Source organism: Cotesia glomerata, linkage group LG8 (assembly GCF_020080835.1).
Source record: "Cotesia glomerata isolate CgM1 linkage group LG8, MPM_Cglom_v2.3, whole genome shotgun sequence".
NCBI classification, from domain to species: domain Eukaryota; kingdom Metazoa; phylum Arthropoda; class Insecta; order Hymenoptera; family Braconidae; genus Cotesia; species Cotesia glomerata.
Genome location: NC_058165.1, coordinates 18,142,932 through 18,161,790, shown reverse-complemented (window position 1 = coordinate 18,161,790; position 18,859 = coordinate 18,142,932). Strand labels below are relative to the sequence as shown.

The 18,859-nt window shown below is 22.7% G+C and overlaps 1 protein-coding gene across 5 annotated transcripts in view; it reads left to right on the top strand.

Moving 5' to 3' along the window:
* Window positions 1-17,406, top strand: part of LOC123270672 (putative inorganic phosphate cotransporter) — a 41,332-nt gene extending 23,926 nt beyond the window's left edge. For 3 of the 5 annotated variants that reach the window (XM_044736828.1, XM_044736827.1, XM_044736829.1), the window contains 7 exons: window positions 11,032-11,222; window positions 12,247-12,489; window positions 12,748-12,835; window positions 13,115-13,341; window positions 14,102-14,251; window positions 14,314-14,688; window positions 16,396-17,406. In XM_044736828.1, coding sequence (XP_044592763.1) covers window positions 11,032-11,222; window positions 12,247-12,489; window positions 12,748-12,835; window positions 13,115-13,341; window positions 14,102-14,251; window positions 14,314-14,688; window positions 16,396-16,593 — 1,472 coding nt within the window. In that variant the 3' untranslated portion in view covers window positions 16,594-17,406. Of the gene's footprint in view, window positions 1-7,545; window positions 8,106-11,031; window positions 11,223-12,246; window positions 12,490-12,747; window positions 12,836-13,114; window positions 13,342-14,101; window positions 14,252-14,313; window positions 14,689-16,395 lie in introns of those variants that run through there. The other 2 variants (XM_044736825.1, XM_044736830.1) reach the window with 2 other exon arrangements.
* The last annotated feature ends 1,453 nt before the right edge of the window (window positions 17,407-18,859 follow it).

The window sequence follows — 18,859 nt, the reverse complement described above, 5'->3', positions numbered from 1 at the left end:
AACAATTAATACAGAAAAATTGTTGACTTTTACGAGTGTAATAAACTAGTAATTTATTGACACAATCTTTGCACGTGTTACGGAAGTGTTTGTACTAGTGTAATCTGTTGAAGAGCAATTAAAAAGAGTATCTTCGATTATGATATTAGAATCACTTGAATTATCGATTGCATCAGAGCTTAATTATTAATAATTCAAATTTTTAAACTTTAATCCAGTAAATGTCATTTTAATTATTTATAAACAATCAATAGTTTTTTATTTAATGTCACCGGACTATTATTGTCCCTCGCTTGATTAATTGCTTCTAAGAAGACATTCCTAAATATTCACTGGTTAATTGTCTAAAATTTAATCAATCATTTAAATATTTTTTATTGATATTACTATTCTTGTAATTAATTTTAACGACACGATAAGAATATTATTCATAACAGCCAATTGCTGGCATGTCAAAAAATATTATTATTATTTTTTCTAAGGCGTAACATCAAGGTTATTCAAGTATTTCATTATGTACATGTTAAATAAATTACAATTATTATTTTTTTATTATTTATTTTTATTGGTAAAAAAATTTTTAATTTAAATTTTATAAAAAAATTTTTTTAGCTTTGTATTAATTAATTTAATTAATTATTAATAATTATTAATTATTATTAATTATTAAATTAATTTTAACTAAACAAAAGCTTTTAAAATTAATTATATTCTAAAAACAATTAATTATTATTCAAGAAAATAAATTTAAAATCAGTTCATAATAATTATTTCAAATCCCAGGAATTAATAATTTAAAAAAACATTTTATTATTTTATTTGTTCACGTTGTTTTACTTTCTCTTCAAATAATAATATATATAGTAACAAATCCTCAAGCTTTTATTTCAATTAAATATCTTATCATTAAATAAATTGATAAGAACAAAAAAAATATACGAATGATTAATAGAGACTAAAGCCCTGATTTTATAAAATATAAATAAATACAACAGAGAAAGGTGAAAGTTGTTTTTAACAAAATATTTATTAAAATCTGATAAAATATCTTCATTTAATTTGACTCATAAAATTAGTCATACTGATAAATAATTAATTTAAATGAATATAATTACGGTATGTAGACATAATCATAATATTCTATATTGATCTTGTATATCCATTATATATGTAACATGAGGATAATACTTGCTCGATGATTAAAGCGGAAAATAGTCATTAAAAGCATCTACTTGCACTCAAGGTGCTGTTTACAGTCTCTCTTAATTACGCTATATAATACCTATGTTTTATAAATAAACAATATATACGTTGGTATGCCAATTTATAATTAGTATTTATAGGATTAGATATTTTTGAGCTTTACTTTACTAAATGTTTTATTTTGTTACAACATAAACATATTTTCACTTAGTATAATGCACTAATAGAAGGACTTATTAACTAATAATAATTTAATTTATTTGAAGACATTTAATTTACTAAATTTTAATAAATATTTTTTAATATTTAATATTTATTTGGGAGAAAAGTACATTTATTAATAGTTAATAACTATTTATTAATATTTAACATTTAATATATAATTATTAAATCCTATGATGTTAATTAAAAGATCATTTATTAACAGAATAAAGCTCATTAAATATAGAAAAATCCTTCTATCAGTGTAGTTTTAGAAAATTCCAACAGGTGGCGCATGGCCACTGGATCTTCTCACTACAAGAGAGTTAACTTTTATAAATTAAGTATTGAAATAAATTTTTTAAATGTTACACTGATAGAAGGATTTATTAATTATTAATAATTTAATTTATTTGAAGACATTGAATTTATTAAATTTTAATAAATATTTTTTAACATTCAATATTTATTTGGGGGGAAAGTACATTTATTTATAGTTAATAAGTATTTATTAATAGTTAACATTTATTAACAGTTAATAAAGCTTATTAAATTAAATATAAAAAAATCCTTCTATCAGTGTAGTTTTGGAAAATTCCAACAGGTGGCGCATGACCGCTGAATCTTCTCACTACAAGAGATTTAACTTTTATAAATTAAGTATTGAAATAAATTTTGTTAAAGTTACACTGATAGAAGGATTTATTAACTATTAATAATTAAATTTATTTAAAGACTAATTTATTAAATTTTAATAAATATTTTTTACCACTCAATATTTATTGAGGAGTAAAGTACATTTATTAATAGTTAATAAGTATTTATTAGTAGTTAACAAATATTTATTAACAGTTAATAAATATTTTGTTGAGTAAATTTGCTTCGCTTGCAAATATGATAATTGCTTATAAACAAAAATCATCTTTATAAATTATTTGCATTAATTACATTGCATTATAATAACGTTTATTGTAAAATACCAAATTCTATCACAGCTCATAATTATCTTTTATATTTTTAAATATTAAAAAGGTTAATTTATTTAGTAAATTTAATTATTATCATGCATTCCAGCTAGGATTATAAAAAGTGTCAAAAAAAAATTGCTATTTTTGCTTTTTATTTTAAATAAATATTTGTTAAACCATTAATAAATATTTTTTAACAATTAATAAATTGTACTTAATAAATTACTTATTGTTAATAATTATTTGTTTGCAAATATATATTAACATTTAATAAATCATATAATAAATAATTTATTAACTGTTAATAAATATTTATTAAATCCTACGTTAAAAAAGCTTATTAAATATAAACAAATCTTTCTATCAGTGTGAAAGTGAGTTTAACAAAGTTTAATGAATAATTTTTAGCATCCGGTATGTCAATAAATCAGAGTAATTGGATGATGCTACTCAAAAAGTTATTTTTTATTCACCCTTGACATTAATAATCTAAAAAACTATTTAAATTTAAAGTAAATAAATTATCTAGTTGAATTTTATAATCTAATGCAAGATTTTTTAAGGCTGAAAAAATATGAGTAAGAACCAACAATGATTGAATTATAAATTATTAAGGCCAAGCGTGAGTCTCGGTTATAATTTCACCTCAATTTATTCTCTTAAATAAAAAGACTAGATCCGAATGAAAAGAGTTGAGAGTTGACACTATCAGTGGGTTTTAACATCTCGCGGTTATTCACGTAATCAGACAATCAGGAAATCGCCAACATCCTCGTTCTACTTATAACAGGAAAGACGATCCTATTTTATTCGTTTGTTAATTTAAACTATTATTTTTTTACTCTAATAAATAACAAAAATAATTTAAAAATTAAATTTTAACTACAAATTTTTTTCATGAATTCTTTAATAACCCGCAGTTGATAATTTCCTGAATTATCAACTGATGTTAAATTAACAATTTATTTTATCAGCTGTCAATAAAATCCGATTTCTAAAATTAAAAAAAAAATTTCATTTTTTATTAAATATATTTGAGTTTAAATTTAATAAAATATTTATTGAAAAAATGATTTATTAATTTATTAAGTATGTTACAATTTAATGCGCAATTTCACTGACACGGTATGCGTCATGTTCCACATGTAAGAATAATACTCGACCTTGTCGGTGTAATTACATGAATTTTATAAATAAATACATGAAACAATTATCATTTAATTACTATCTTGTTTAAATTCTAAAATTCTGCTCTAGTGTTTTAAAATTAAAACAATTTGATTAATAATCTAATCTTTAATTTAAAAAAATTAAGATTGATAAAAATTAACCGTGACCTTGTAATTTGATTTCTTTTTTTATAAAATTATTATATTCTGCAAGTAATGCAAAAATGATAAAGCAGGAAAAATAGAACTCCATTTATCAGGAAGCTAATTAAACAATTAATCATGAGTATAAAAAAACTTGAGCAATAATTTTTGGCACATTCAATAGATGTTAAAATAAACTTTGCGTCTCGGCGGTTGACTTTATTTACGAATGTCATTTTTAAATAAACTGACATTTGTATATAAATTTTTAACTTGTATCTTAATAACAACGACAATAATAAAACTTTAAAATTTAAAAACAAATTATTTGCTAAAATTCCAATTGTTATTTAACTTTTGGCTGAGTTTCAATTTTATTATTAAACACAACATGTTATTGTTACAATTACGCGTAATATATATAAAAAAATAGATAATTACATCCTGTAAATATATCAATCATTGATCACGCTCTTGCACTCAATAATTTGTTAGTAATTTATTTTTTTATTGTTTTTTCTGTAATTACAATAATTTTATATGACTCGACTATTGACTTTGTATTTTTTCCGCTCTTTATTATTATCATTATTATTATTATTAAAATTATAATTATTAAATACACATTATTATTAATAATAATAATAATAATAAAGCTTCAAGCTTTCACATTAAAAATTTTATAATAATAATAATAATTATTATTATTATTATTAAATACACATTTTTAATATAATTATTAATAATAATTATAATTAATAATAATAATAATAATAATAAAGCTTTCACGTTAAAAACTTTATAATAATAATAATCATAATTATTATTATTATTATTATTATTATTATTATTAATTTTGAAATTTGAAATTTGGAACAATAATAATAATTTTTACTTAAAATATTATTATTATTTTTATTATTATTATTATTAAAAAAAAAAATATTCCGTACAAAGAGCTTGTTTCCATTGCACAGTTGATTTATTAAATAATCCTTAATGTAAATTACTAAATTAAACAATTAAACTATTGCGTAGCTGGTAATATTACAATAATAATTATTTCGAGTAAACAATAACCAAGAAAATGTTTTTTCTGTAACAATATTCTATTTACACAATGAATAATAAATGAAAGGTGTATTGTATGATACGCGATAGCGCGACATTGGAGGTATCTAGATCTTTTATGTTGTCGCAAGATTAATTTTTAATAATAAAAGAAAACTTTTATGCATTTATCAGTATTTTAGTTTCTGCAGGTTGTAAATTTTTCTAGAATTACTAACCAAATATGTTCTAATACCCGTGTAAAAAAAATCGTCTTAAAATTGTCGTTCGTTTAAGATCTTAAATATGACACAAACTAAGACTATTTTAAGACTCTTTAAGACGCCGAAAAAAAAAATTCCGAGCAAATTTTTGAAAATTTTGTTTTCGAATTTGTTGTGAAAATTAATTTTTAGACGATTTTACGACTTTCTAACCGCAATATTTTTGAGTAAGATGTTTTTAAATTGAATTTAGATTGTTAAAAAATTATTATCTGACAATTTTAAGACTTTTTTAAGACATTCCGTTTTAATGTTCCGGGGCTCTGTCGCTGTTAGCCCATCTTAAAATAGTCTAAATTTTTTTTAAGATTTTTAAGAATAATTTAAGGTAATTTTAAGACAATTTAAAGACGCTCCATAATAATTTTCTGGAGCTGTCACGGTGATATCATCTTAAAATAGTCTTAAAAAAATCTTAAAAAAAAATATTTAAAAATTTTTAGGCTATTTTCAGATGACATCACAGTGACAGCTCCGGAAAATTATTATGGAGCGTCTTTTAAATTGTTTAAAATTATCTTAAATTATTCTTAAAAAAATCTTAAAAAAAAATTTAGACTATTTTAAGATGGGCTAACAGCGACAGAGCCCCGGAAAATTAAAACGGAACGTCTTAAAAAAGTCTTAAAATGGTCAGATAATAATTTTTTAACAATTTTAAAACATCTTACTTAAAAATATTGCGGTTAGCAAGTCGTAAAATCGTCTAAAAAATGTCTAAAAAATTAATTTTCACAACAAATTCGAGAACCAAATTTTTAAAAATCTGTTCTCGGAATTTTTTTTTTTTGGCGTCTTAAAAGATTCTTAAAATAGTTTTAGTTTGTGTCACGTTTAAGATCTTAAACGAACGACAATTTTAAGATGATTTTAAGACGATTTTTTACGGGTAAATTCAAAGTAATTTTTATAAGTACAGTACTCCTACTTACGGTTATAATAATATAAAGTGTTCTCAATGAGTGATTAAATTGGAAATTTCCACGATAAATGCTAATTTATTTTTTTAAACCTATTTAGGCTAGATGTATTAGCTGTCGATGACTTAATATGTGTCATGAGTTTTTAAACAATTGTTTTGTTTTTTGTTTTATTGTTTATCTGTGATTATAGATTAGAGTCTAAGGATTATTTTTAAATTTATTATCTAATTTATGATTCACTGGATAAATATTTTTTTAGTCATTAATGATAATAATTTTTAGAATTTTAGATTTTTAAAGTCAATAAAAAATATAAAGTATCGGCATTAAACTTGACCAGCATCTTTAGTAATTTTTCGTTGTTGATTTATTTTTATCAATCTTTGTTCCTCATTAATCAAAACTCAAGGTTTTTTTTTTCTAATTAATAACAATTTATGATGATTATTTAGGCTGCATTCAAAAATGCTCTAAAGATACATAATTAAGAAATGACCTTGTATCTCGTGAAGTATTGACATTTTTAAAGATATAAGCTCATCCTGATGTTACACTCATCAAGACCTTTCATTTGAGTACCCACATCAATTTTTCATATATTATATATATATATATATATATGTATATATGAAAAATATATCAAAGTTTAATATGTTATTAAATTAAAAAAAAAACTTCATTTTTTCATTTAAAAAATTTTTTTGTCATCATTTATTCGTTATAAAATTTTAAAAAATTATTCTATATATACTAAATTAATTTTCATTAATTAAGAAATGACCTTGTATCTTGTAAACTATTGACATTTTTAAAGATATAAGATCACAAAAAGATTACACTCATCAAGAGCTTTCATTTGAGTACCCACATCAATTTTTCATATATTTTATATATTTATATATATTATATATATGTATATATGAAAAATATATCAAAAATGCATGTGGGTACTCAAATGGAAGCTCTTGATGAGTATAACATCAAGATGAGCTTATATTTTTAAAATATATGTTATATATATGTATATATGAAAAATATATCAAAAATGCATGTGGGTACTCAAATGAAAGCTCTCGATAAGTGTAACATCAAGATGAGCTTATATTTTAAAAAACATCAATATTTAAGAAAGTACAGTGCAATAACAAAAGTCATTATTTAATAAAGCAAAATTATTTATTTATAATTCACAAGCCACATATTGACTGCAAGGTTGCTAGTGTATCATTATTATTACAAAATTTTATAAAATTTTTAAATAAATAATAAAAAACAAACTTGAAAAAATTCTAAAAATACGAAAAAAAAAATCTTTCAACAGCCCAATTAAAAAAAGCAGCAAAATAAAAAATGACGTGAGTATTTCATAATTTTACCGCGCATTCGTCATGATCGTCGTGGCGATAATGTGTGTGAATCACGTGCCTAATACACGAAGATGTGTGTGTCGACGCACGCACGTTTTTCCACTCCCTCCATTCTTTAAATACATTATTAAATTGCTATAAATATAGATATAGTAAAACTATTAACGCGTATATTTACTATAGCTTACTACATACTTACAAATGTCGACATTTACACACACAGTAAGATTTCGGATTGGAGCCAAAGCCAACAGCTACGTTAAACATTTAGTTTAACGTTGAATATTTAATGATCATTACATCGTCATTAATACCTCGGTGCATGTGTTACCCATCGGATATATCCGAGTATCGTATTAATCATAATTATCAGTATCAATACCAATACACTCAAGCTGACCACTGTGCTGGACTTGACACACACATATATTCACGTCGGGTGTATATGACGAGTAATATCTCCTCGAGCGAGAATCAGTCGTTACTTCAGTTCAATCCAAACTCACACCGATTTCGTGTCTAGTTTTTTTTTTTAATTATTATTACTGATAATATTTAATAATTAGTATTGTTTGGAAAATTAATCAACATGTGTCAGATATAGTAAGAAATATTTTGGAGTAAAATTAAAGTTTTAGTGAATTATTTATTATCGGGGTTTCATTGGTAATTGATAAATAAAAAAGTTGTGTGATGATGATTGCTGCAAATAACGATAACCGGGGAAGAAATGGCCACGTGTTGGTATGGGAGCAACCGGGTTTAGATGAAACGGATCGTCCGAAACAAACTAGAGGTAAATTTTATTTTAAAAATGGAAAAAAAACATTTTTTTATTAAAAAAAAATCCATTTGTAAAAAATAAAAAAAAAATTTTTTTTTGCTCCAATTTAATTAATAAAAAAATTAAAAATTTTTTTTAAATTATATTTTATAGATTTTTATTAAAAAAAAATTATAAGCACAATTTTTAAAAAATATTTTTTTGCTCCAATTTAATTAAAAAAATTTTAAATATTTTTAAATTTTATTTTAGATTTTTATTTTAAAAAAATCTATTAATAAAAAATTTTGTGCAAATTTTTAAAAAATATTTTTTTTGCTCCAATTTAATAAATAAAAAAATTAGAATAGATTTTTATTAAAAAAAAATTCCAAGTGCAATTTTTAAAAAATATTTTTTTACTCCAATTTAATTAAAAAATTGGAAATTTTTTAAAATTATAATTTATAGAATTTTATGAGAAAAATTTAATTTTTGGAGCAGAAATTTTAAATTTGGAGTAATAATTATTATTGCAAAAAAAATATTTATAGAATTTAAAGTTTATTAAAGAACATTTGTAATATGAGTCGCAAAGTTTTGCACACATATGTATGAGTGTAGCATAGGCAAATTCGAGTGTCGGTCGTCAAGGGAAGCGAGACGAGCACGTGCAATAAAACCCGGTCTCCTCGTGCTCACAAATACATATAAGTTGAGTTTTTGTATGCGGTTTTGTCTATAATGTGTGCTGTCAGTGTGAGAATATATATATATCTATTTTTGATGTGGTATTTGTAATATATAGGACCAGATTGCACATTGTAGTTGAATTGAACGATTGGGACGAGCTCTACGGGGGGTTGCAAGAAACTTGTCATAGAGGGACTTTTGAATTCTTTTTTTTTTAAAGGAATTTTAACTTTTAAAATTTATTTATTTAAAAAAATTGTTAAATTTTAAGTGCAATTTTTAATAAATATTTTTTTATTCCAATTTATTTAATAATAATAATAATAAAATTACAGATGGCTAATTTTAATTTTATAAAATTAATTTAGCAGATGTTTGATAATTTTTTTAATTTATTTAAAATTATTTGAAAATTTATTTATTTATTTAAAAAAATTGTAAAACTTTAAGTGCAATTTTTAATAAATATTTTTTTGTTCTAATTTTTTAAATAAAAATTATAGACGGCTAATTTTAGTTTTATAAAATTAATTTAGCAAATGTTTGATAATTTTTTAAAATTATTTTAAAATTTATTTAGTTATTTAAAAAAATAGAAAAAAAAAGTTGTTAAATTTCAAGTGCAATTTTTAGTAAATATTTTTTTGTTCCAATTTATTAAATAAAAAAAATTATAAAATTATTGTAATTATTAATTTATAAAATTTATTCAGCAGATTGATAATTTTAAAAATTTTTTTAACGAATAAATTATGGGAAAAAAAATTGAAATAAAAAATTTCGCTTGTAGAAAATTAAAAAAATTATTGCAATTTTTTAAAAATAATTTTTTGAAAGAAATCAATTTGTTAAAAAAAGTTAGCCGGAATTTAATAATTTTTTTTATTGAAAAAATTATTATAAAAAAATTGAAATAAAAAATTTCACTTGTAGAAAATTTTAAAAATTATTGCAATTTTTTTAAATTTTGTTAAAGCTTAAATAATTTTTAATTTATTATATTAAAGCCAATTTTTATTAAAAAAAATTAGAAAAATTTTTTTAAAACGAAACATTAAAAAATAAATTTAAAACTTCAAAAGAAAGGAAGTTGAGTACAAATAATAATAATTTAAACTGGGTTTTAAATTTAAATCTTTCTATTGTTTGCGACAGACAAAAGACATTGTCTCTGTTGTAAGAAAATCTTTTAGAAAACCCTGAATAGATTATTTAATGCATCTGCTCCAGGAAAAATTTATTTCCAAACAAAGAATTTTATTAAATTTTATTTTTATTAAAAAATAAATAAAATTGTCAATTTTTAAAATTATTGTCCAATTTCCGGTTAGTCACTGAATAATATAAATATTGTTTAATTATTTATAGAAAGAATTGTTTTAAATTTATTGAAGATATATATGTTACACATCTTAAGTAAATGTTTGCTTAACTCGTTGACATTTATTCAAATGTGTCTAAATAACCACTTGTTTATTTTTATCTAGTGGAAAAATTTAATACATTAATTATATTTTTTATAAATTAATTAAAAATTCGTCCAATTTTTTTTTACATAAAATAAAGTATTAATTAATTTATTAATTGAATTATTGCCAAATGATAAAATGATTGAGAAAGTTATTTTCAAAATAGTTGTTTTAATTATCAATCTAATCATTTGAATATTATAATTTTTTCTATTAAAGTACAACATTAGTGTTATGATAATTTTTCTTTTTAAAAATCGTATAATATAGTAATAATTATGACTTTTACGAGGCAAATACAAACTCTGGATTGCGGCCAATAAACTCAAATGATGACCTTCCTCCGTCTTTTACTATCACCGTCACTGAACTCACTATTTTTTTCTATTTTATTATTAATTTATTAAGAAATAGTCTTGGCGTTGAAAATCATTATTTAATGAATTAAAAGTAAAATTAAAGCATGAATTATTTATCCTCGGTTTAAATACTAAGTATTTATTAAAGGTCGTGGTCATAAAAGTCAATTGAATATTCTAATTGAAAAAAAATATGTAGGAAGCCTGGGTTATAATTGTCAATGGAAATAAATATATCGATAGTGTTTAAAAATAACTTTTATTAATAAAATATTATCAATAGAATTTTTTTTATCATATATCTGAATCCCGTGGCCCGTAAAACTTATATCTTATTAATGTTATCATAATGTCGAAATAAATATTTGTCTAAAAAAAGTAAATTTACTTGAGTAACATTTTTTCTATATTTTTTAATTTAATCATTATTTTTTACAGCATGGATCGGATCACGTCACATAGTAACATTCATGTTGTTCCTGGGGATGGCGAACGCATATGTAATGCGGACAAATATGTCAGTAGCAATCGTCGCAATGGTTAATCACACAGCTACTGAGCATGACAAAAAAATGGAAGTAGTAGACGAATGTCCTGGAGTTGAAGACAGAAATTCTTCTGGAAATTTAGTGAGTTTTTTTTTTTTATTCACAAATTATCCATATTATTAAGAAAATATTCTGTTTCTAGATACAGAATTAAAAAATGACCTTGTATCTTGTAAACTATTGACATTTTTAAAGATATAAGCTCATCCTGATGTTACACTCATCAAGACCTTTCATTTGAGTACCCACATCAATTTTTTATATATTTCATATATTAATATATATTATATATATGTATATATGAAAAATATATCAAAAATGCATGTGGGTACTCAAATGAAAGCTTTTAATAAATGTAACATCAGGATGAGCTTACATTTTTAAAAATATTAATAATTAAGAAATGAACCTGTATCTTGTGAAATATTGACATTTTTAAAGATATAAGCTCATTTTGATTTTACACTCATCGAGACATTTCATTTGAATACCCACATGCATTTTTGATATATTTTTCATATATACATATATATATATAAATATATAAAATATATGAAAAATCGATGTGGGTACTCAAATGAAAGGCCTCAATGAGTGTAACATCGGGATGAGCTTATATTTTGAAAATATATATATTATATAGAATTTTTAAAGAAAATTTTAAATTTATTAAAAAGAATTTTGATTTTTTTTAATCATAAAAATTGAATTTTAACATTATTATAAATATAATTTGACATTTTTAAAGATAGAAGCTCATTCCGATGTTATATTCATCGAGACCTTTCATTTGAGTACCCACATCAATTTTTCATATATTTTATAAATTATATATATGTATATATGAAAAATATATCAAAAATGCATGTAGGTACTCAAATGAAAGCTTTTGATGAATATAACATCAAGATGAGCTTATATTTTAAAAATATATATATATATGTATATATGAAAAATATATGAAAAATTGATGTGGGTACTCAAATGAAAGCTCTTGATGAGTGTAACATCAAGATGAGCTTATATCTTTAAAAATGTCAATAGTTACAAAACTACAGTGCAATTTAACAAAATTCATTTAATAATAAATAAAAAAAATTACCAGATGACTTCTGACGGACCGTTCAAATGGGATTCAGAAAAGCAAGGATACTTACTTAGTTCATTTTTCTGGGGCTACGTCATCACCCAGATACCTTTTGGAATTTTAGCCAAGCGGTACGGATCAAAATACTTCCTTGGAGTCGGAATGCTGATAAACTCAGTGTTTGCTTTTCTGGTACCGATTTCCGCGCACTGGGGATTCGGGTGGCTCTTGGTGATCCGATTTATCCAAGGTCTCGGAGAGGTAAGTAACTTTATCTAACGAAAAAAGAAAAAAAACTAAACAAACGCGTTTAATTTGATGACTAATTTTCTTAAATTAATTATTTAAATTGAGTTTCTTGTAGTAGAAATTTGCTCAGTAGAAAATATCAAGTAACTAAACGGTAAATTAGAATTTTTTTTTATAAATTTCGAGAAAGAAATTAGCTCGTGTGTGAACGTTTTTTTTTATTGTTCGGGTATATTTCCTCCCCCTAGGAATGGATTATCCCTATTGCAGGGTCCAATTGTGCCTTGTACGCACGCAATGCTGGCAAAGTGGATTCCGCCGAATGAGAGGAGCCGGATGGGAGCTTTCGTTTACGCTGGTAAGCTCTTTAATAAACAAAAAGAAAAAAAAAAAAAAAAAAAATGAAAATGAATCCAATGTACTGTCGAGTCACGATGAATCGCGAGTCAAAGTAATGCCTACCAATACTACTGCTACTGCTACTACCAGTACTAGCCACACCACTTCAATCTGTTCTGAGGAATTGGATTTAAATGCAATTCAGAGTTTCGATAAATTTTTAATAAATTCACAAATTAATTTGATCATTTTTGATTAATAATTTTTATTATTTTATTTCTTTTAATTGAAAATACAGGAGCCCAATTTGGATCAATTGTTTCGATGCCATTGAGTGGCTTGTTGTCAGAATATGGATTTGCCGGCGGATGGCCCTCGATATTTTATGTTTTTGGTGCTGTTGGAACTGTATGGTGTGTTGTATTTTTGATTTGGGTTTACGAGGATCCCGAACAGCATCCAAAAATCGCTGAAGATGAGAAGAAATATATACTGAGTGCACTTTGGGGAACTGCTGGATCTTCTGTAAGTTCTTTTTACATTAATTAATTTAAAAAAAATCATAAAAATTTGAATTTTTGCTCAAAATTTATTGAAAAAAATTTCTTTTTTAATTCAATATTATTCTCAAATTTTATTGAAATTTTTTTTTTTAATTTTAAATTAATAAAAGATTTTTATTAATTAAAAACAATAAAAATTTAAATTCTTGCTCAAAATTTATTAAAAAAATTTTTTTTAACAATTTTAAATAAATAAGAAATTTTGATTAATAAAAAAAAAATTTTTAGTTACAAAATTAACAAAATTTGAATTTTTCCTCAAAATTTATTGAAAAAAAATTTTTTTTTTTTAGTTTTTACATTAATGATAAATTTTTATTAATTAAAAAAAATAATAAAAATTTGAATTTTTGTTCAACATTGTTCTTAAATTTTATTAAAATTTTTTTTTCATTTCTTGAACAATTTTTAATAAATAAAAATATTTTTTATTTATAAAGAAAAAAAATGAATTTTTGCCCAATATTGCACTCAAAATTTCTCGAAAAAAATTGTTTTTTTAATTTTAAATTAATAAAACATTCTTATTAATTAAAAAAAATAATAAAAATTTAAATTCTTGCTCAAAATTTATTAAAAAAATTTTTTATTAATTTATTTAACAATTTTAAATAAATAAAAAATTTTAATTAATAAAAAAAAATTGTAAAAATTTTTACCCGACTAAACTTAAAATTTCTCAAAAAAATTAATATAAATTAATTATTTATTAATTTTTTCAGTCTCCTCCAGTACCATGGAAGTCAATATTAACTTCCTTGCCATTCTGGGCTATATTGATAGCTCATATAAGTCAAAACTATGGATATGAAACATTTATGACTCAGCTTCCAACTTACATGAAACAAATCTTGCACTTTAATATAAAAACTGTAAGTTAATATTTTTTAATTATTAAAATTGAATTTATCTATTAAAAAATTTTTTATTTTAGAACGGATTAGTTTCTGCGCTTCCGTACTTAGCGATGTGGCTGTTCTCAATGTTCATATCGCAAGTAGCCGACTGGATGATCTTCTCCGGAAAATTTACTCACACGTCAACGCGTAAAATTATCAATGCAATCGGGCAATACGGTCCAGCTATAGCATTTATTATCGCTTCTTACACCGGGTGCGACAAAACATTAACAGTCGCATTGTTCACTATTGGTATTGGATTGAACGGTGGTATTTACTCTGGATTCAAAGTTAATCATCTTGACATATCACCGAGGTTCGCTGGAATTCTCATGTCCTTTACTAATTGTCTCGCTAATCTTGCCGGACTTCTTGCGCCGGTTATTGCTGGGTACATCAATGCTGGAATTGTAAGTTTTTTATTTTTATTAATATTATTAAAAAAATAAGCAAAATTTTGTAGCCAGTGTATTTATATGATAAAATGATCAATGGTCAATTTATGCTATTCATTTCAAAAATGCTCTATCTCTAGATACATAATTAAAAAATGACCTTGTGTCTTAAGAACTATTGACATTTTTAAAGATATAAGCTCATTCTGATGTTACACTCGTCAATAGCTTTCATTTGAGTACCCACATCAATTTTTTATATATATCATATATTTATATATATTATATATATGTATATATGAAAAATATATCAAAAATGCATGTGGGTACTCAAATGAAAGCTCTTGATGAGTGTAACATCGGGATGAGTTTATATCTTCAAAATATAAATTATATATACTGTATAATTAAGAAATGACCTTGTATGTTGTGAAATATTGACATTTTTAAAAATATAAGCTCACCCTGATGCTAAACTCGTCAATAGCTTTCATTTGAGTACCCACATCAATTTTTTATATATATCATATATTTATATATATTATATATATGTATATATGAAAAATATATCAAAAATTCATGTCGGTACTCAAATGAAAGGTCTCGATAAGTGTAACATCAAGATGAGCTTATATCTTTAAAATATGTATTATATATATTGCATAATTAAGAAATGACCTTGTATCTTGTTAACTATTGACATTTTTAAAGATATAAGCTCATTCTGATGTTACACTCAGCAAGACCTTTCATTTGAGTACCCACTTCAATTTTTTCATATATTTCATATATTTTCTATATTTATATATATATGTATATATGAAAAATATATCAAAAATGCAAGTGGGTACTCAAATGAAAGCTCTTGATGAGTTTAACATCGGGATGAGTTTATATTTTCAAAATATAAATTATATATACTGTATAATTAAGAAATGACCTTGTATGTTGTGAAATATTGACATTTTTAAAAATATAAGCTCACCCTGATGTTAAACTCGTCAATAGCTTTCATTTGAGTACCCACATCAATTTTTTATATATATCATATATTTATATATATTATATATATGTATATATGAAAAATATATCAAAAATTCATGTGGGTACTCAAATGAAAGGTCTCGATAAGTGTAACATCAAGATGTGCTTATATCTTTAAAATATGTATTATATATATTGCATAATTAAGAAATGACCTTTTATCTTGTCAACTATTGACATTTTTAAAGATATAAGCTCATTCTGATGTTACACTCAGCAAGACCTTTCATTTAAGTACCCACATCAATTTTTTCATATATTTTATATATTTATATATATGTATATATGAAAAATATATCAAAAATGCAAGTGGGTACTCAAATGAAAGCTTTTGATGAGTTTAACATCAGAATAAGCTTACATCTTTAAAAATATCAAGAATTAAGAAATGACCTTGTATCTTATGAAATATTGACATTTTTAAAGATATAAGCTCATCTTGATGTTACACTCATCGAGACCTTTCATTTGAGTACCCACATGCATTTTTGATATATTTTTCATATATACATATATATAAATATATAAAATATATGAAAAATTGATGTGGGTACTCAAATGAAAGCTCTTGATAGATATAACATCATAATGAACTTATATTTTAAAAAAAATATAAATATTTAAAAAAGTACAGTGCAATTTAACAAAATCCATTTAATAACAATTACATTATTACAGCCATCTCAAGCCAAATGGCGGATAGTTTTTATAATATGTGGAGCCATTTATATAATCGGAGCAACATTCTACATAATATTTGGTTCCGGTCAACGACAATCGTGGGACAATCCCGACAAGGACGAAGAAATAGAGAAGAAAAGAAGAAAACCCAATGACGTGGAAGCTGCTAAAGTAATCAATGAAACTCAGCATTGACTAATTAATAAGTAATAGTAATAAGTTACAATAATAATAATAATAATAACGAGCGTTGTTAACGTACAATTTAGAGTTACTGAAATTCACTTTTAACTTTTATATAAAATCTTGAATATTTATATTTAATAAATTATAACGAACCATTCATTCCCTCCATAAAAAATGATTGAACAGATTTTTTCAAATTTTGAAATTAAATCATAAGAATCCAGTCAGGTAGTGTGCCTTGTGTTGACCGTGTAAATGATAAATGTATGGAAGATTAGATTTTTTTTTTTTTTTACATATTAAATCCTAATTTTTTCTGTTCCGTTGTAAATATAATTTATAGAGATTCGAAATAAAAATATTGTAATAATAATTTTTCTAAAATTAATAAATGAAGAAAAAAAAATTGTAACAAGTGTATTTGCGTGTCGTGTGTGTGTTAGTCGATAAAATAATTTAAAGCAATTTATTTCAATAAAAGCTTGCTAACAATTTATTTATTAATTAGCGAAGAATTAAAAAAATTAATCAGCAAATAAATTGTCATTGAAATTTTATTTAAAATTTTCTATCGACATCAAGGCAGCAGTATTAGAGTAGAACGCCGCACGTTCGCCACTCTGTTATCTTATTTTTTATTATCATTGTTGTTATTAAATATAATTATTATTTTAATTGTAATCCTTATTGATTAATTGCCATTTTGTATTGTAGTTATTTTGAAATATTTTTTTTAAATTCATACTGAACATTACTAGTAATGTATTTACATTAATATATATTATATTATATTATATATTACTATTTATTAATCATTTTACGACAATACAATAATGGTTTATACAAAGTGTAGATATATATTCAAAAAAAAACTAAATTTTTTTTTCTTCTTGTTATACAATGTCAATTTAATCAATCAATTTAATATTTATTATTATGTAATTCTGAGAATTGCAAAATTTAGTGCATTTGTTCTTATTTTTTTGGAATTATTTTTAATCAAAAATTATTAAAGCTTTTGTAATTTTTTGAGATAAATTTATCGAAATTTTTCGAAGATATTTTTTACAATTTAAAAATAAAAGTATTTTTCGAGATATATATATATATATATATATAATTGATTGAAGAAATATAAATTCATGCGAATATTGTAATTGTTAAAAATAAAAAAAAATATTTTTAAATAAGAAATTTGTAATTTTTATTGTAATTTATATTATTAAGAGAATATGCAAAATTTTGTGGTTAATATATGACCTTGTATCTAGTGAACTATTAACATTTTTAAAGATATAAGCTCATCTTGATATTATACTCATCAAGACCTTTTATTTGAGTACCCACATCAATTTTTCATATATTTTTCATATATACATATATAATATATATATAAATATATAAAATATATGAAAAATCGATGTGGGTACTCAAATGAAAGCTCTTGATGAGTCTAACATCAAAATGAGCTTATATCCTTAAAATATATACTATATATATAAATATATGAAAAATATATCAAAATTTAATTTATTATTAAATGAAAAAATTATTTTAAAAAATTGAATTCTTTAAAAATTTTTTTTTGCTATTATTCATTTGTTACAAATTTTTAAAAATTGTTAAATACATGCTAAATTAATTGCCATTAATTTTAAAAAATAATCTTGTATCTTGTGAAATATTGACATTTTTAATGATATAAGCTCATCCTGATGTTACACTCATCAAGACCTTTCATTTGAGTACCCACATCAATTTTTCATATATTTTATATATTTATATATATGTATATATGAAAAATATATCAAAAATGCATGTGGGTACTCAAATGAAAGCTCTTGATGAGTCTAACATCAAAATGAGCTTATATCCTTAAAATATATACTATATATATAAATATATGAAAAATATATCAAAATTTAATATATTATTAAATGAAAAAAAATTATTTTTAAAAAATTGAATTCTTTAAAAATTTTTTTTTGCTATTATTCATTTGTTACAAATTTTTAAAAATTGTTAAATACATGCTAAATTAATTGTCATTAATTTTAAAAAATAATCTTGTATCTTGTGAAATATTGACGTTTTTAATGATATAAGCTCATCCTGATGTTACACTCATCAAGACCTTTCATTTGAGTACCCACATCGATTTTTCATATATTTTTCATATATATTATATATATATGTATATATGAAAAATATCTCAAAAATGCATGTGTGTACTCAAATGACAGGTCTCGATGAGTGTAACATCAAGATGAGTTTA